At 35.8% G+C, this 20,084-nt stretch overlaps 2 protein-coding genes across 3 annotated transcripts; one reads left to right on the forward strand and one right to left on the reverse strand.

Annotated features, from left to right (window-relative positions):
- Nucleotides 1-2,420: 2,420 nt before the first annotated feature.
- On the reverse strand, nt 2,421-10,943 carry LOC146160498 (cAMP-dependent protein kinase type I-alpha regulatory subunit-like). 2 transcript variants are annotated; one of them, XM_083385953.1, is made up of 8 exons: nt 10,802-10,943; nt 10,535-10,600; nt 7,202-7,381; nt 6,554-6,754; nt 6,200-6,419; nt 5,491-5,612; nt 5,238-5,319; nt 2,421-4,753 (listed from the first exon to the last, which is right to left on the reverse strand). In XM_083385953.1, the coding sequence occupies exons 1-8, from the start codon at nt 10,892-10,894 to the stop codon at nt 4,581-4,583; spliced, it is 1,137 nt and encodes a 378-aa protein (XP_083242079.1). In that variant the 5' UTR covers nt 10,895-10,943; the 3' UTR covers nt 2,421-4,580. The 2 variants fall into 2 exon arrangements, with proteins under 2 accessions (XP_083242079.1, XP_083242078.1); XM_083385952.1 differs by having other exon boundaries at nt 7,202-7,384.
- A 3,914-nt stretch (nt 10,944-14,857) lies between these two features.
- On the forward strand, nt 14,858-19,441 carry LOC146160499 (large ribosomal subunit protein eL13-like). Its single transcript, XM_083385958.1, has 5 exons — nt 14,858-14,925; nt 15,062-15,311; nt 18,473-18,646; nt 18,782-18,838; nt 19,210-19,441. Exons 2-5 carry the CDS (start codon nt 15,069-15,071, stop codon nt 19,375-19,377), a joined length of 642 nt encoding a protein of 213 aa, XP_083242084.1. The 5' UTR covers nt 14,858-14,925; nt 15,062-15,068; the 3' UTR covers nt 19,378-19,441.
- Nucleotides 19,442-20,084: the final 643 nt, after the last annotated feature.

Genomic DNA, 20,084 nt, shown 5'->3' on the forward strand with positions numbered 1-20,084 from the left:
GTACTATCTGAATTCGAAACTAAACAAACTGTCATGGCATTTCAACGTTGTCAGGCCGCTAGTTTCATTGTACATTAAAAATATTCAGCATAATTAATCCAGATCAAAGTGCAGCATAACGCGTCATAAAATTATTGCAACATCATGGTTGAGTGTTTGACCACAGCTATACCTGAATATTATATAGAGAGAAGCGACTGCGGGGTTGGGGGTTAGGTAAAGGGACTGAGGTGGTTGGGTTTAGGTAAATTGTTGTTTAGGCTTGATTCTGACCATTTAGGTCTTATTCCGACAGATTTAGACGGTCCTACGACCATTAGGTATTAGTCCTATTTTGGTCTTATTCCGAACTGTGTTTTATTTTGACGTTAAAGTTGTTCTTATCTCAATCTTATGGCTTGAGTCCCAGTATATATTGTTTTCCTTTAAATATGATTCAGCGAATTAAGTTTATTAGCATAATAATTTGGCACCAATATAGCGAATCAGAAGTTAACAATTTTTAACAGGTTATACTCTCTTTTGTTTTGAAATAGTTAAATATATATACACTAATACAAGTGCTACTTTTCTTCGGGGGAAATCGAGTTTCTACAAGACTTGTAAGGGGTCCACGCAAAGAAAAGGCTATAAAGTTATGTTACTGCTATAAAGTAATGTTAGGAATACCCGTTCCCAGGTTAAATACTGTAGGAGAGAGCTTTCCAAGCGTGGCTATGCGTACCTCTAGGGATAGCCTACGCAAGGAAGATGATTTTCAAGAACTGTTAGGATTTTCCGCAACGGCGAAATCGTTGCTAGCGTTAATATGACGAGAAAAAAAGTTTAAGCTTACTAAGTACAACATTGAAGGCTTAGGCGGATCACAGACCCAAGCAACGGTTAACAAGGCGATAGCGATACACAATTGATAACTAAAGAAATTCACAAAAATAAGACATACACAACTGAGCTCTATCTGTTCCACCCCAAGCTCTGTATGCCCCATTGATATTCGAGTCCACAGCATGAGTATCGATAAGGTTTATTAGGTTCAACTCATTCGTTAGATTTTTTTACCGCTGATACAGATAATTAATTAACTACGGCTGAAATCGTTTGCAGCAGGGCATCTAACGTATCACCGCTTGGAATTTCGGGCAGCTAAATAATCGCCTTTTTCTGACAGGATCGTTTGCGAAACTGACGCTTGCACTTTCAGCAATAAAAATGAGTTTATTCTGGGCCCAGGCAACTATCGGTGTATAGCGTTTTAGGCATTTGCGTACAATCGATGTTTTACGCAAGCTTTGTGATTTGTTGGTTGGTAAGAATTCGGGACTTTCTCAGCTTTTTGTTTTTTTAGTTTATCAGTGGATGGTTGCTTCGTCTCAAACGCCAAAGATGAACCGATCCTGATAAAGTTTGACCTGGTTTCCTTTCCCGTGTGTTGTAAACAAGTCATTTTGAAATTATGAGCTATAACTCAAGTAAAAAACAACATTAACGCACCATAGTAAGAAATTGATTTCTGTGCAAAATGAACACATTTGCATTTTAAGGCAAGTTATTTTGTCCGAAAGACTTAACTCAAGTCAAGTCATTCGTCCAAAATACTTAAGTCAAGTTATCTTGTACAGAAGATTGAAGTCATTTAAAAACAGTAACTTTTAAGTGCACTTAAGTCAAATCATTACAACACTTCCTTTTTCACTCTTCAACCATTATTGTTTTTTGTAATTTAAAAAAATAAATTTTTATTTTGATGCAATATGTTGCCTGTGCCCAGTGTCACTACAATATTTGCATGTGGATTATACATGATATACAGGTTACGTACAATTCGAAGCTGTTAACTCTAGCTCGGAATTGGGTTTTTTGATAAGATTAACTGGTTCATAATTCTATACGAATACCCGATAGCAGTCCAACATTTTTCTTTGTGGGTCATCTTTTAAACTTCTCCATAATGTTGACTCAAATGTTTTTACAATAAGTTCGTTTTGAAAGGGTATAACAACCCAGGCAACTCTCACTTTGAAAGAAATTATGCAGGGTACTTCAGATTTTATGATGAATCAGCCTCTTTCAGTAACTATCAATTCGTCTTGATTGATAATTCTATTAGATACTTTTTACGGCCGCTTGTGCATAGCCTTCTCCATTTATATGTGCCCTCCACCAGTGTCTCTATTGGAATTGGGTTGTGCGAAAGCTCGTCAACAGTGAAATTTTATAATTTGCCAATTGTTTTAAAAATTGCATAGTGTTGTCTACCAAATCAATCAATCTTGCAATTAAGCTACCATAAACGTACGCATATTTATCTGTACAACAATAAGTCCCTCTCAAAATGTTTAGCTAATAACTAACTTGTTTTGAAAGCAAAAATAGCAAACACGATAAAGCGGTTATAATTACAAATTTATAACAATTAAAAACAAGCTAAGTTTCCTTTGTTTATTCACAGCACAACACTTAACGCGTCTAATTTGAAGACCCGCGAAAACAAGCTACCTACATGCGGTTAAATGGGTAGCTCGTTAAATGGTGAGTCGTCACCACTAAGTAATTCGATAAAACAACAACGCAATTTGATTTTAAACAACGAAAAAACAGGATTTGAAACGACACGATGATATAGAACAAAGGCGGTTACAGATAAACTAGTAGTGTGCAATCCATAAAAAAGTGGATATATATTTCATAGAAGGTAAATGTATAGAAACATTTTTTCGGGGTGATTTTCGTCAAAAATCTTAATTTTGAACTTAACACTAAATCCAAATTAAACGAGGTGAAGCTATAATTCGTTGAAAAAACGTCGACGCTAAACTGAAAAAAAAACAAGAGAATTTTATCACGATTACCGCTAACAATATTGTTGCTGAACGTAAAAATTTAAAGTAAATTACTTGAAGAAATAAAGAAGCAATTTTTAAACCGATATGTAAAAAGCTAACTAGCGGCCGTGCGCCTTTACTTAAGAAAAAAAAATGTAAAGCAATACAACACCAACAAATTAGTGCAATACTTCCGTGAAACGCGACGACGTTGACAGGGCAAAGATGGGGGAAACATGGGAACGCAAATCAGCGTTTAACCATCCGTTTTATGCAGGCTCATGTAGACATAGCGCGTACGCAAGTGCACACAAACACGACAATAGCAATGCCAACAGAGCGAGCAAAAGGCTGGTGATACAAAGTGCGTGCTGAGACAACTGTCAAGCCGTGTAGAAATGAAGAGAAACAACAAAGCCTCGCATAGCTAACCGTTGGCTTACTGCATTGTTATCTGGTGAGGGAAGAGTGGTGTTTTATATTTGACAACAAAAGCGAAAAGATTTGCGTTTTTTTTAATATCGACTAAAGTAAAGGAAAATATGTAAGTCAGGTAATATAGAATTGTTTCTTTGTTTCTACTTCTTGTAGGATTTGTTTAACACGGCAAAACAGTTGTACAACACAGCACTAACAAACATACAACACACACATACATACACATTACACACACACACACACAGAAACAGTTCATTTTGTTTACACAGGAGAGAAAAGATTACCGAAGGACTAGCCAACGCCAAGCAAGCACATAGCGTAGTTGCAATGAACGTTTAAAACAGTTTTGTTTAGGAAATTTTAGCACAAAGACACGATTGACGGAGCACAGATATTTACAGCGGTTGAGGGTCGGAAGCATCACGATACAATAAACGAAATTTGAGGCCGGTCGCGGTATGTAACATTAACTAAAATTCTGTCATAATTAACAAAATAAAAAACAATCTTACTCTTGAAAGAATACAAGACTTGTAACTTTCTAAAATAAATGTTAATAGGTAGTAATGTTTGACATTTTTGAAAAAAAGCTATTGACACAAGTTTGTAGGAATTTCATCACGCCTCGTACCCTCACTTTGTCCAAGATTAAAAAAATGGGCGAAATTATAGACTAAGAAACATGAATATTTTACCATAAAACACCACGTGGTCCTATTAGGACAGAAGTTCTTAGACTGGGGTCCGCGCACCCCTTTAAGTAGTAGTGTTATAGGGGTTCGTAAAATCCTAATCGAACCTGTGCATCATTTAAGATTGAGTGAATTTTTCGAAAGAAAAAAGATGAAAATGCCTTCTCTTTACTCGAATGTATCCCGACTCAATTTGAATTTAACACCTGCTCACCAGTACAACGCAACACAGCAGGTTTCGTAGTCTACTTGCTTTATGACGTAATCTTTGAAAAAGTTTTATGTCCACGCTAGTCCACTTAAACCAAATTTTTGTTTTAAAAAGTTTGAGAACTTCTGTTTTGGGGTAAAAGGAAAATGCGGGGAACGACAAAAAAGGGTAAATTTAGAACTGTGATAGAAGTTATATGGGAGAGAGAGGATGTGTGTGAGGGCGGATTGCACCCTTGACATAGAATATTAAAAGAACAAACGCACGCACACACACTCACACACATACACACGCACAAAGAACGAAGAACGAAGGACAGGAAAAAAAAGGAGGATATAGTAACAGGATCCAGTTATGTTGTTTTCCTCAAGCAAAAGAAGCGCGCGCGCGGCGACATCTTGTGGCAGAGACTAACGCTCACACGGAGAGCGAAACGTAGCTGTTGTACTGCTGGATGTTGCGCTTCAGGATCTCGGAGCACTCGCCCAGCACGCGCTCGAACCTCGGCCGGTCGAGCTTCACGCATTTTAGCACCGTCTTGGCGACCACTGTTGCCGCACGGGGGCGGTCGAGAAGCAGGGCGATCTCACCTGAAAGCAAAGGCGACAAACACCTGGATTAATCTTGGCCTTCCGTACATCAAGATCAAACTGTCCTTTGAATCGCGTGTGGCTCATATGGTTTAATTTACATTAGAAACTTTAGCAAAAACTTGTAAACGTTAGTAACTTTGAAATCAATGTCCAAACAATAAATGTATAAAAATAAGATATTTTTCTATGTTCCTTTAACATTAGCACGACACAGTTTTCAAAACATATAGCATTAATCGCTTTCTTAATTAAAACGAATAATTCATATTTTACAGTTCATTAGCTGTGGGAGATTCATCAAACATTAAAGAAAAATATATTAAAATAATCTAAATTCTGGTTTATAAGGGTATTTATAGAACTGACTAAATTAACCTAGGTAGGAATGTAACCATTCGATAATAACTGAGACTACCTGAATCGTTGCCTACAGTTTTTAAAATTAATTAATTTAAGATACAAAAGATTTTGTTTAGCCTACCAAAGTAGTCTGATGGTCCAAGTACTCCCACTTGTGTATAATCTTCATTGTCAGCCCGACGCTGCAGCACATTTGCAGAACCCTACATAACAAAAACTTAAGCGTTTAAAACAATGTCTTTTTTGCTAACCCAACCAGTAAAACAATTACTAGTGATGTGAATGACAATCAAATAAAAACATGGTGCAGATCATGTTGAACAAAACTGTTTTGTTATAAATGCTTGATTTAATGCATTACCTTTATATCTTACCTCAACTATAATAAAGAAATCGCTACCAGCTTGTCCCTGGACCACCACTTCTTGTTGTGCCTCAAATGTCACCGGTTCCAATGCATCTGCTACTGTCAACCTCTCCCACTTGTCAAGGCTATCTGTTATACAAACAAACAGTTTTAAAAGAAGCATTTAACAACCAGTAATTAAATCACGGTTTACAAAGGTGCCTTGATTTATGTGACCTCATTCAACACAATACTTATTCAAATTATTGACAAGTTCACAACGATATTTTCCTACAAGTTGGCTCCTTTTTAATTTAATCCATAACACAAACAAAATGTGGTGAAAACAATTCTTTTCCATTTATTCAAAAGTTTAAAATACATTTTTCATTAGGGATGTCTGATAATATTGGAGCGGAGCAAATAGCCGATTCCAAGGATTAGTATCGGTATTCGTCCTTATTAGGGTGGTACTGGTGCCGACCTGATACCAAATTATATTATGAAAATTTACATCATGACCTAATCTAAAAAAGAGGTTCAACATTTAAGCATAGTTAATAGTTATGCTGTCATTTAGTAGCAGATTAGATTTAGATTGCAAGACTTTTTGTCCAAAATACGGGGTATCAATATAAAATGTCAAGTTTCGGACATCTCTAATTTTTGCCAATGTTTATGAACAAAAAAGAAAACAAAATTTAGTTGACACATCGAAGACAACAAAAATTTCTTACCAAGGATTGACACTTTGCTAAGGAACTCATCATACATCTTTCTCTTTTTAAGGGTGCTTCCCATGAGAATACGACGGTAGCTATCACGGTCGATCGCCCATAGTTTCAAATCGCTCTTTGCACGCACATCAGCTGCTCTTGGTGTACCATAGATCAAGGCGAGCTCGCCAAAACTAGCTCCTTCGCCGAGAGTGCTAATATAGTTGTTGTTCACATAGATCTGAAAGTGCAATTTATGGTTACTAACAAAAACCTCAATAATAAGCAAGAAAACACTACAACAGCATAAAAATCTTGTAAACTTAACGATAAAAAATATTATGGAACAATGTAGTAAATTACCAAAAAACTTACATCAACTTCTCCACTGTCGATAATATAAAAGTTGTCACCATCATCTCCCTGTTTAATGATACATTCCCCAGCAATATTTTGAACTGGAAACATGGCATCAAAAATGTCAGATCTTTCATTATCATCCAAATGTGAGAACAACACATTTTTCTCAATAGCTTTTGACAGTGATGCCATGGTTTTGTAGTCCTTCGTAATGACCTATAAAAACATAATATATCACTTTTAGGTTTATATGTTTCTAAAAGTTTTAATACTTAAAAAAGAGCACATTTGATTATTAGGGGCCAGTTTTATACAAGGTATGTGTGTATAAACAAATGAATTAGCAAAAAGGTTGCGTCACAAGATCACACGAAAACTTTGTTAAAGAGCACCTACAAGTTATGGTCTTGTCAAAAAGAAGCCGCTCGTTTACCTTGAAAGCGTGTCATTAACATTAACATTTTTTTGATTCACTTTGGGTATGTTTACGTTTGAAGGCATTTTTATCGATACAAGTGCAAAGTTTCGGGTTGTGCCAAAAGGTAAAAAATTAGAGGGAACATTGATTTGAGAGTGTAAGTCACAGTGATTAACCAAGTATTTCTAGGCTAGTAATGTGTATGAACCATTATTTGGTTGAAAAGAAATCCTGCTACATCTTACTTTTTTGACATAGTTTTGAACATCATCATCAGTGACAACCTCGGCACTCACTGCACCTCTTCGCCTGTTTTGAAAGGTCTGTGTTGGAGGAGTGACTGGTTCATCTTCCTTCTCAATTTCTTCTTTGGCCAGTGACTTTTCAGTAATTTGTGTTGTTTCCGCACTCAGTGCAGCTTCATCCTGCTGTAAAGTAGATTAAATTGATACTTGTAATCAGGCGCGTAGCGTGACCGTTTCAAAGGAGGGTGTCCCGAATTTCCAACCTAGGGAATTCCCCTATTTTCGGTCTGACGTAATAGTGATTGTAATGACGTCATAAAACATTCTAATCAGAAACAACTAACGTCCAGCAAATGCGAACAGGCGCATCGTCGACACTCCTGCCAGGCGAAAAACTAAACCAAGACCGTAAAATATGTGTGATTGATTTTGGAAGAATCCTAAACTATCAGCAGCGCAGTTTCCTAAGTTCCATGTACGGGACTAACGTTAAATTACAGGCACGCCTTTCGCCATGTGCATTACTAAACGAAGATCGTTTTTTTCCGGGTGTTATTATGTCACAATTAGCACAACATCTGTGCCAAGCAGTGTTCCAATTCAGTTAAAACACACACTGCGGTTGAGGGGAAATAAGTTGTGTCAACTGCACACTAAACAAAAACATGTGGTCTTAGACTTAGAATATGCTTATAGAGAATAATTTTGTTAACTAACGTAACTTAAAAACGGGCGACTTTCAAATGCGCATGACAGTCATCATTATACCACCTTTTAAGAATCTGTTTCAAAAAAAAAATCCGTTGTTAACCAATATCGAATATTAAAGCAGACAGCGAACAGCGAGGAACATTAGCTGCGCCTAACTTTGACGTTTTAGCGGGAAAAAAGAAAGACGCTTTGTCTTGGCGTTGTTAATTGTCGAATTTACACTTGATAATATAATCAGCCAAGCTAAACAAATAACGAAAGAGAAAAAATATACTGCGTTTTAAGGTCGACCAAAAAAAGACAAAAACGAAGTTTTGCGTTAGATTTTGGCTGCGCATTAGCTTAAGACGCGTGACCCAAATACATTAAGAACATTGCCGCTTCGGACAGTTTGCTTAACCCCTGACCAAAACGAACAACAAACAATTATATTACTCACAAAAAGGGGGATAGCAAACCCCGGCCCACTGGATACGCACTGTGTAACATGATCAGTAACCTAAATCACCTAGGGGGTCTGGGGAGATGTGTTACAAACACCCCTAGCGGGTACGGGCGGAGCCCGAAAAAAATTGCGTTTCGTGTATTCTAGACGCTAAAAACGGCGATTAGTTATAATGAGCTAACGATAGAAAATTTGCAACACCTCGTATTCAAGTCCGATTGTCAAGCGATTTTAATTGCGCGTGAAACGCTATGGAATTGCGGTGTCAGAACAGCCTCTGTGACGTATCAATCACAAACTGTTGCACTTCGTTGTCAGCAAAATTAACGATGCTTATCAACAAATTTGCTGATATTTGTAGTTTAATTTTGCCGATGGTATGAAGCGTGGCTTTAAAATGGCCTTTTTGAACTCTGTATAATTAATAAATTATTCCTCTGAAACTGTGCAAAAAAAACACAAACATGGCTTATTACTGAAGTTAAGACGGCGATTTATTATCAGTTTATCGGGAAATAATTCGTCGACGTTTTAATCGAAGTTTCAAAATGCGACGGTCAAGCGCTCCTTTTTGAGATTTAGGCTAATAAAATCATTCAATAGAGCGACCTGCGGTGAAGACGTTTGCTGTAGCTTGCACACCTGTTTTCTCTACGTGGTTGAGGAGACGGTACATTTTATCATCAATAAAATATATATTCGTTAACAGGCCTGCTTGAGATTACTTGAGTCGGTGACACTGACAGGCAACTGCTAAATGAAACAACGATAACGAGCGTGATTAGGCGTTATCGGCGATGCACCGACGACTAACGTGTTTTCAAAGCCAGGTGCAATGTTTGCAATGTAAAAAAATGTTACTGATGTAACATTGCAGCAATCACGGTTTTAGTTTTGTGATAATTGTTTACTGAGATTTAAGGGGGGTGTCAAGACTCCTAAATACCCCCCCACGCTACGCCCCTGCTTGTAATACATACAGTTACATAAACATTTATTTTCAAACTAAACTTTTAAGGAAATACTACAATACTGGTAGGTGCTTATTGTAACTTATGATGAATTTTCGCTTATGTTTGACCATATAACAAGTATTTTTGACACAATGTTACATTTGTGTTTAAAATGCACTTGACTGAGGAATAATAAAATTGTAAAAATGGCACCCCTTATTACAAACAGCTGCTTACCAAATAACATTTGATTTACTTGATACAGCAAAGGGTAATTAACATGTGATTGATTCAATAAAAAAACTCAATGGCAATACAACAAGCACTATGAATGGTAAGCCATGAACTTGTTAATAAATATTCAGATTCCCCCCCAAAAAAAAATTAGTGGTGTTGAACAATTAACATGGCAAAATTAGAGTTTCTTGATATAAACACATTCAGGGTAAATATACAGAGTTAAACTATGTGCCATACAGTAGATTTCACCACAGCAACTATTGAAATTTTGTTATATCGTTTGACACTTCGCTGGTTTAGCAATAAAAAAAATGTTTCCAACCAGGATAATATACGAATATTGATACTTTTAGTAGTAAGACCTGCTTATTTGTTAAGTGCATTTAATAACAAGGATTCACAAAGTATGGGTATAGCACAGCTTGTCAACAATTATAGGAACAATGTACTTGCATTATTTTGGCTGGCCAGGTGACTTTGTAAGTTTAGTAGACCCTCTAATCATATTAAATGCATATATTTCATGCTAGCTGTTTAACAAGTCTTAACATGGCTTCTGGTAAAATTTCTCAATAATATTGACCAAGTTAAGTACAACAGCATTTATATATACCATAGAAAAACCTAGCTCATTACCAGACATTTGAAAATAAAATATTTCTTTTAAATTGATACATGTATAATTCTAGATCACAATTCTACCTTGCATCTGGCTCTTAAATTGAAATATGTAGTTACACAACTAGTTTAACTAATATAAAATATTTAGTAAGTAAAAATTTTACACTGTCAAACCTTTGGCTTTCTTGATAGGCAAAACATATCTTTAAGACTAAACCCTGGCCAGGAGCACAAGGTACACAGGGAGAGCGTCATCAACATGTATAATGCATGCAGTTCACTCTTATCCTACTAAATGGGCTTCTGGCAGTGCTATGAAAATTGCCTGCTCAGCCATGCACAGAAACAATTAAATCTAATTACCGTTTCTAATGCAGCAAAGTGCTCGCTTAAAAACTTCATGGGCCTCTCCGGCTTGTGAATGCAAAGCTAAAAAACAAAACATTATCAGTTTGGTAATTAAACAAACAGGACTAGTTTAGGCAGTGTAGACAATAGAAATGCTATAGCAAACGATAAACTATGTTTTAAAATTACTTTTTATTAATGAGGGTGTATACAAAACATATAAAAACAATATCAGAGAAAGGTATTGAAAACTCAAGACAAATTATGTTGTTTTTTAATTACCTGTACAATACAATCCTTTAGGACTTGTTGAATCTTATGTTCCTGTACATAAGCTTCACATTCTTTAAGTCCCTGCTCTTTTTCAGATGCCATATTAGCTTTTTTTGGCAAAAATGAGATAAAAGGAATTCATAAAAAAACCTGTGCATAATAATACATGCATAACGTTTTTGTGTTAAGTAAATTAATTGTTTTTAAATCAAATGTGTTATATATGTACATAGAGAAACACTATGACATTTAAATTAAAACGGCAATAATTTAATTTAGAAAACCACACATTATAAAAAACTTGGAAATAGAGCAAGGAGATGTTTGACCATCTTTAAAAGTAACTGCTGAAATTTTCCCTGGTGTAAATGGACTATTCACAAAAAACAAAAATGGACTAATCATCAAACAGCATAACTGAAACTGTGCACCTTTGGTTGACTTTTCTTAGATAAGTGCATTTTACACTGATTTTTAATGAAATACATGGCTTTAGCTGCAGCTAGTCAAATCTTTTTACATTTTAGAAAAATAACTATGGAATGTTGCAACAGAGGTCTCTGAAGTCATATTGTTAACCACAATTATAGAAAAAAAAAATTAAAAAACCTTAATTTTCTTCGAAGCAAAACTTTCCAATGTGTTTTAAACTATGTAGTACAGGGGTCGGAAACCTTTTTAGCTAAGGGAGCCATAAAAGCCAAAGATTCTAGCCATATAATACTTTTTATATCTAGTTATAGGTTGGAAAAATAGCAATTATTTTGTATTTATTTACAAGACCGCACATACTAAGCACGAAAAAATCATTTAGCTATGATTGCACAACTTTCATTACGGAAACCCGTCGGAAGAGCAAGGCATTTTGGATATAAAGAGATTCCATCAAACAGGATAACAGTCCCTAAAATACAAACAGTTCGTGCAAATTGCCGAAAAATTTACTACTATGTGTGTTAAAAAAAGGAAAAATAAAGTTAGGAAACGACCATGGCTGAACAACCCTTCCTACGTCTGACTTGTTCATTGGAAGGAGGTCTTTTCATACATGTGGGTTTTATTTAAATCATGCTAAGAAATAATAGCTTAGATTTATCTGCAGAAAAGATTATTTCATCAAATGAGCCATATGGAGTCATAAAAAGAGTCATAGGTTCTCCTGAGCCCTGATGTAGTAGGTTGCGTTATTGGCATATTTTGTTTAACATACAATATTAAAACAGTTAATGTCCACTATACCACACCTAACATCACAATACAATGTAAGGGGAAACTAGATTAAGTCACCACTAAAGATTGACCAATGATTTTTTACCAATACTGATAACCAATATTTTATGTCTTGCCAACCGAAACCTGAAAAGTTTATCTCACTATTTAATGACTCAACTTTTCAAGATGCTCAACACAGTAAACCACACACCACAGGGTTGGCATTGGATTAAAATGTGCACTCGCTATTTGAGGGGGTGTTTTCCAACCAGAACTCGCCCGGTTGAAATAACACTCACCAATATTACTGGCATGCCATCTTACATAAACTGACTCAAGTATTATGGTCATTATAAACATCCTGGACAAAGCAATCAATTTATTTTTTTCGATGACAGTTAGAATCACAGTGCTGCTGTAGTACCATTAACACCCTAAAAGGGCAGCCTTTCAATGTTTTTTCACGAGTTGTTCAGTAAACACAAACTGTCCACTACAACTGCATGTAGCAAGCAAATCATACACTGATTTTGAAAATTAAAGTGAAAAAATGGACAGTTCAAAAGAGCGATCTTGCCAACAACGAGTAAGCCATATTGACGGAGTCTGTGGTCTTGGCATGTTGCGGGTAGGTTTTTTATCCACTTTATTCGGTTTTCACTAATCACTACTATTTAGTTAGTTTTTATTATGTCATTTTCACAGCACAAGATAATTAAACAAACAGATGCTCAGCGAAATAAGTCTTTCCTACTCCAAAATACCGTTTTGATCTTTCATCAGAATATTTAACACATGGGACTACTCACCATGTGCGATGCGTTTGGTTAATTTCCTGTTGTAGTTGCGCAAGAGTGTATGGTAAGCGTTTAAACAAAATAATTGGCCTTTAGTCGTTGGGAGTTATTTATAATTTGTTACAGATCAACAAATTACAACCTAGGTCTGGAAACAACAGCTAAATTTGGCTTAAGGGTACTCTCGACTGTATGGTTGTGGAAACAATTGCTAAAAAGTAGAACACTTATATATATATATTGGTCATTAACTTGGAATTTTTAAACCTATTGCCAGTAGCCAATGCTACGTCAGAAGATTTTGCATGTGTTCCAGTCTGTATTTCACAACACTTTTCTCCAAGATGTTAGGTGTGCATTGCCTATTTTTAAGATGTGCAGTTTTTTGCACAACAGAGATTCGGAATCTTACCATAACTTAATGTTCTATAGATCAGGTGTGTATTTGATTAGTTAAGTTGTGTACACAAATATATTCAGGACAGGGTGTGCACATGCTACAGAGTACCAATTAAAAAGGGCACAACATACAATGCAATTTTGGTTTAAAGCAAAATAACTGAAAAAACAAGATCATTATATAGCACCAACCACTATGGAAAGTATGGCAAGTGCACCCTCGCATATTTTTAACAGACTTGACATGCACCCAGTTTTCCTGGATGGATATGTTATAATAACGGGTTATACTTTGACCTTAGTTGCACCCAGTCACCCAATTTCGGCTGTAGACCAATGATATCTTGTTGAAATCTGTCATATTTTTCACACAGTGTAACTAATTGGTTTTCAATGGTTTGAAGGTTATTTGTTGAAATAACAAACTAATCTTAAGCAGTTTTGTCACGTTGTAATACATTAAATTAAAGGAACAATATTAGGTTGTTCATGCAATTTTTTAATTAGTAAAACATGTGTGTATTTTATATAGGAATTTACATCATTGTATGAAAAAAATAAGTTTAAGGTATTCTTAAGGTTTTCTGGTTTAAACCTGTAGTATTTTGTCTGAAGCTAAAATATTATGGCGCTGGTCTAGAATCCGGCGCTCTTTCACTATTGTACGTAAAAATTATTAAAAAAAAAATTTCTTCAAATGCCGCTTACCACAACGCATATTGTTTGGGTTAGGGTTAACGTTTGGTTGAGGGTGGGTCAAGTTATTATTTATAATAAACATAATATTACTTGACCCACCCTCACCCAAACGCTAACCCGCACCCTAACCCAAACAATATGCGTTGTGGTATGCGGTATTATTATTTTTTTTTTTTGCATGACTTTTCACGTACAATAGTGAAAGAGCGCCTAGAATCCTACCACAACGAAAATTATTTTGGTTAAGGTGCAGCTTAACGTTTGGGTAGGTTAGGCAATATTATTCAATATTAAACATAATAGTACTTGATCCAACCTCACCCAAACAATTAAACGAACACCCTAACCCAAACATTGTGTTGCTTAGAAATTGATTTCAACGCTGCTGTGATTCTATAGATCAGCGCCAAAAAGTAGCTTAATACATTTTAAATAGAAACAAGTGTCACGTCACGCTAGAAAAATAGCATTTTACTAGCAAGCTCATTTATCCCAAATCTTTGAACAATATTTTTCACAAGTACTTCAAAACTCTCACGTAAATTAAGGCAGGGCACAGCAACCTTTCCAGCACAGATTTGCTAATATGTAGCAATGGCACACAAACCACCAATCAAGTGCGTCTATTCGCCATGACGTCAAACACTTTGTATGTTTAATGTGACGTCAATTCAGTAGAACGGAAATTGTAAGTTAAATTCATATTTTAATAAATGAGATAAACTTTACTATCAAAAGTCCGTGTTAAATAAAATATTGACACAAATTTGAATACAATGAATGATTTTACCATGAAAATGTTTTTTTTGTTCTTTTTTTTCTCGTAATATTTGGTAGTAAATTTGTAAATTATTTTTTTAATACACACTAATTTTTCTAAACATCTTAAAAAGCATTTTGTTTTTCACAATGCCTTTAATTTTAAAATTATTGGTTTTATGATTTCTATGTAAGCAGTAGTTTGTGGAAACTCGATTTTCCGCAAGTTTTGAGACACTAGACTCCTTTTCGTTGTGATTCAATCGGGTATGTCATGTGTAAAATGTATCAACCTAAATCAGCCGAATAGTATAGTTGTCGAGTTACATTTTAGCAACAATAAAAATTTGAAAAGATGAAACATCCCTTGTAAGTGTTTTAAATGTCTCTATTTCTAATAAAGGGTCAAAATGGCTATCCGACACAACAACGTTTTGTCGAACAACCACTTTCACAAGAAGTGGCAAACGAGAGTTAAGACTTGGTTCAATCAGCCTGCTAGGAAGAACAGGAGGCACCAGAATCGTGTTACCAAGGCCAAGACAGTTGCACCTAGACCCGTCAAAACACTTCGACCAGTTGTGCAATGTCCAACCTTTAAGTACAACACCAAGCAGAGGCTCGGTCGTGGATTCACACTGGAGGAATTAAAAGTAAGATAATGGAGGGTGGGCTAAAATCCCACCACAGCGTTGAAACAAGTTTTAAAGCAAATACATTATTTGGGTTAGAGTGTTGGTTAATGTTTGGATGACCTTAAATGTGGCTCAAGTATTCCTTTTATTTATTATTTAATAATAGGGCGCTGGTCTAGAATCCTACCACATTGTTGAAATAATTATTAAGCAATGCACAATATGTGGGTTAGGGTGTCGGTTAGTGTTTGGGTGAGGGTGGGTCAAGTAATATTATTAAATAATGAATATAGTAATACTTGACCCACCCACACCCAAACGCTAACTTGCACCCTTACCCAAATATTGTGCGTTGATTTCATCATTGTGGTAGGATTCTAGACCAGCGCCAATAATAGTGCTCAACCCACGCAAACCCAAGCGCGAATCCTAGTATATTTTTATTAAATTATTTAACCTTGATTTTGTTTGGGAATGGATTAATCTTTTTCTACCCTACAGGGCCCACAATCACAGCAATAAATCGCCCAAACAATTTGCTAACATGTGTACATTATAATAAAAAATGTTTTACATTCTTAACAACTGTCATTTAAAGCAGTTGTGTAAACTGTAACACATGTCAACTGTTCAGGTTGTTGCCAAAACTTATATTTTTGCCAATAGTGAGTACAATGCAACACTGCACACAGAACTCTTTAGCAATTCGGTACAGTTTTTAAAAGCATTGTTGGTTCTTAGTGATTTTTTTTTGACTAATTGATCTGTTATGCAGTCAAATAATGTACTGCAAATAATACAAAGTTACTATTGACATAACAAATACTTGACAATTTACGCTTAACTGCATAACCTCGCTGAATATTGGCCTAAAGCACTACCAGGTTACATTAAAGCAAGCACTATAAATTGATCGCCGCAGCGACATGCCAACTTACCGCACTCGTTTGTACAATTAGGCGCAAACAATCGGTGGTAAAACATTAAATTATATCGGTTCCAATTACCTGAAATAAACGACAGAATAGGATTCGATATTCTACTTTGAGCAGCATCCCTACCTGGACCGACTGAGTTCCATATTTGTGGCACCTGAAATATTTTTTTTTCCAAAATATTTATTTTTTTGCTATATGCCTGAAAACTACTTTTCTTTGTAACACAGTGATATTTCACACCTAATAACATCACTGACGGTTTGTGCAAGCATTCCATGGAAAGATTTTTGTTGGGAATGCTCTGTGGCGCAATTGAGTCGCATGACAATATTTTTAATACAGCATCTCTTTTTTAACATTTTCATCTTGCAATATCCAAAGTATACAATGAGAAACAGATCCAAATGTAATTGAATGTTCTGTGTTTATAAAATTCTTTAAATAAAACAGGGGATTCAAATGATTTTTAAACCAACACAAAATTCTGTAAAAGAGAGTTATTTAACTACCACTGCACTCTTCATTCAGTAGGGATTTTTGTTTGGCCAGGCATAAAATTCTTATGAAGCAAGTTGTTGACACTGCTTAGACTAAAAAAATGATTGAGATGTCCTGCCTTTGCTTCTAACGTGGCTAAATTATCATTTTAAAGAGCTGATATTACAGGGTTGTTACTAAGAAAAAATCTACCAATCGGCACTCGGCCAGCCGAAATAACACTCACCAAATTTGTTGACACGCCGTCTGCAAATTTTTGTCCTAGCGTGGTCATTTCTTGGTTGATCGATAACCTATCTTATGGTTTGTTTATATACGTAAACATTAGTTTTTATAAAATTTGGTCGTTTATTTCCATGCATGGATGAACAAATTAAACACCCGTAAAGCAGTTTACGCTTAAAACTATGTTTTTTAGCCGAAATACTTTTTACAGTATTTAGTGAAAAAAATAACACTGGCAATTTAGTATAGCCACAGCCTGTTGGTTTTCCATTTTTTCTATAAATGCTCGCGTTTTTTTGTTTTTTTTCGTGTTTTTTTTTTATGCTTGAGGGACGTTTATTCACCGCAGGTTTCTTCGCGCTAGAAACAAAACGCAAAACTTCGCCTAACACTATAGTTACTGGTTGAACAGCAAATACTCACAAAATAATTGTAAATTTGCAACTAAACAATTCTTTCGCACAGACAACCATACGCATCAGAGGTTCTATGCTGCGCTATGAACTTTAGAGATCGCAACAACATACTTACGTAGACTAATTGCTAATTCTCAGCTGTAGTTTTCAAAATACCTTAGTGTTCAGTGGGCCGTTTCGGTCTCTTAAAACGTTAAAAAACACTGCTTACAAATAAGATAAGACGTTTGCATTCGAACTTATTGTTACCAAAAACTGCAGCAATTGCTTGTAGTTTTCTTATGCGATTCAATAAATACAGAAAAGTAAAATTCTTATCGCTGGGTTCATCGCAAGTTTAGTAAACTTTTCCAAAGGCGTCAACCACCAGGTTAAACATTTAAAAATTAACAATGTTAAAGTAAAACAATAAACCTCATAAGTCATAACTATTTTCCACTGCAGCAATGACGTCTTTAATTGTTTGCCGGTAAACGATTTTTTTAAAACGGGACAAAGAGTCTTTATTACGAGTTTCGAACGTGACTTCGATTAAAACCTTATTATTTGTGTAGTGTTGAATGTATTTGCGCCTTAGTGTTTAAGGAAATAACTGGCGATAAGTAACATTTCGCTTAGTAGTGTTGCTTAACACAATTAAGTTAAAAATATCTCGCCGAAGCTACTCGCCCGGAGAGATTTGCACTCGCATTGGCGAGCGAGCAAGTGCTTAAGCCCAACCCTGTATTAAGAAATTTCTTTTTTTTGTATATTTTTTGTTTGGAAAGGCATTGTGCCCCTGCATTTATCCTACCCTACTGCGTTTTTCCTTTGACGCATCCTGTCTGGAGAACAGTTTTGTTTTTGGCATTTAGGTCCCGCAAAACCCATGTGCATAAAATGTAATGCGGCAGTAGAACTAGTTTTACATCATGACTACAAGTACTAATGATAAAGAACCTTCAAAATTACCAAATTCTATCCTCGGAAGTTTGTATTTCCCTTGTTACCAGCTGTGTTATATATACAATAATATATTTTGTGTGAAATATTTTTTAATTGTTACATACAAAAAATATTAATTAGTATGTGGTTCTTTTAATCAAGCAAATAAATGTTGCAGGCTGCCGGCATCAATAGGCGATTTGCAGCGACCATTGGCATTTCGGTTGATCATCGTCGTAAAAATCGTTCCACCGAATCTCTGCAAAGAAACACACAACGATTGAAGGAGTACCGTTCAAAATTAATTCTCTTCCCCAAGAACCCCACCAAGCTGAAGAAGGGTGAAAGCTCTGTAAGTTTATTTGTTTGCATTTTGAAATACCTTTGTGAAAAAAAATTATATTGTAGAAATACCATTTTGTTAGTAAAACTTTGTTTTAAAATGCACCACAAACTATTTTTCCCAACCTTCGTTTTTGTTTTTCAGCCAGAGGAGGTAAAGATGGCAGTTCAGTTTGAAGGAACGGTAATGCCAGTCAAGGAGGTAAGTTTAACTTTTTTATACCATATTCAGTTTGAAAGTTTAATACTAGTTTTGGCCCACAAACAAAAAAGTTCGATTGGGCCTTCCTGTACTGTTAATGTTGAAACTAAAAAGGAATGTTTATTAGAGCCTTTTCAGGTCAAAAAATAGGCGCCGTGGGGCATATGTTGCATTATTCTGTAAACTTACAAATGTCAGCTCACCCCTGTTTTATTAATTTCAAAAGTCTGATTAAAATTGAAGTGTTTTTATCGCATCGTACCACAAATTGTGCCAAGACAATCTTGCATTTAAAAGTTCTGTCGAATTTCCTGCAGCACAGTTCATATGGCAATCGTACTAAGCTTGTCATTTATAACCCTCACCCATAGACCTTCAAGCCGATCAAGGCTCGCGCTATCACTGACGAGGAACGAAAGCACAGCGTTTTCCAGACGATGAGGATGGCAAGATCCAACCGCAAGCTCTTCGGCATCCGGGCCAAGCGCAAGAAGGAAGCAGCCGAGGCCGCCCTTAACGCCAAGCCCAAGAAGAAATAGAGCGACCGTCTACCGTTGTACAGCGCTCGGTTGCTGCTGTCAATAAAAGTCGCACTAAAATTCCGCCTAATATTATAAGCTTAATATGTAGGTCCTCCTGTTTCCGTAGTTTGTTTATTTAAAGCCACAACGGAACGGAACCCAAGTTTTTTCTGCTCTTTTTTTGGCACAAAAAAGTCCACTTTAAAACGAGTTTTAAATAAGTTTGGCAGAATGTCTTTAACTTTAATACTTTCCAAGAAAATGCCCCCTGTTAAGACTGATATCCTTAAAGCCAGAATAAAAGTTGGAGAGGTAACCATGAACATAGGCGTAGCCAGCCGAACATTTTTGGGGGGCAAAAAAATTTGGGACTTTTTTGTTTAGCTTTTGTCATTGTATTAACTACCGCGACGAACACCAAAACAATGCTAGCAAAACGTTTAGAGCATCAACTGACCGAGTGTTAAACGCAATACTCAAAACCATATAAAGAGCACTGGCTACGCCACTGACGATGAAGAGTTAAAAAGAAAGAGTGCGAGTGTAACACAACTGTCGACTCAAAAAAAGCATCGCCTCGGAATTAGAAAAATTGAGGCCTTTTTTGTAACTAAATTTGCCTATATTTTTCACCAAAAAATAATAAAAGCTATATTTCAATTTTTCGTGAAAAAAATTGAACTTTGTAGCAGCTGTAGCTAATAACCTAAAATTTCTACACCCCC

The sequence above is a fragment of the Ascidiella aspersa genome, chromosome 3 (assembly GCF_963924565.1).
Source record: "Ascidiella aspersa chromosome 3, kaAscAspe10.2, whole genome shotgun sequence".
Lineage (NCBI taxonomy): Eukaryota > Metazoa > Chordata > Ascidiacea > Phlebobranchia > Ascidiidae > Ascidiella > Ascidiella aspersa.

What these genes read in the sequence shown, in the direction of transcription:
- LOC146160498 (XM_083385952.1), bottom strand. Translation starts at nt 10,894, where the DNA reads ATGGCATCTGAAAAAGAGCAGGGACTTAAAGAATGTGAAGCTTATGTA. An exon ending in TAGCAAAGTGTCAATCCTTG is followed by an intron (nt 5,613 to 6,199) that starts GTAAGAAATTTT and finishes TTTGTATAACAG; the next exon opens with ATAGCCTTGACAAGTGGGAG. An exon ending in TGGACCATCAGACTACTTTG is followed by an intron (nt 4,754 to 5,237) that starts GTAGGCTAAACA and finishes CTTTGCTTTCAG; the next exon opens with GTGAGATCGCCCTGCTTCTC.
- LOC146160499 (XM_083385958.1), top strand. Translation starts at nt 15,069, where the DNA reads ATGGCTATCCGACACAACAACGTTTTGTCGAACAACCACTTTCACAAG. An exon ending in TCACACTGGAGGAATTAAAA is followed by an intron (nt 15,312 to 18,472) that starts GTAAGATAATGG and finishes TAAATGTTGCAG; the next exon opens with GCTGCCGGCATCAATAGGCG. An exon ending in TGAAGAAGGGTGAAAGCTCT is followed by an intron (nt 18,647 to 18,781) that starts GTAAGTTTATTT and finishes TTTGTTTTTCAG; the next exon opens with CCAGAGGAGGTAAAGATGGC.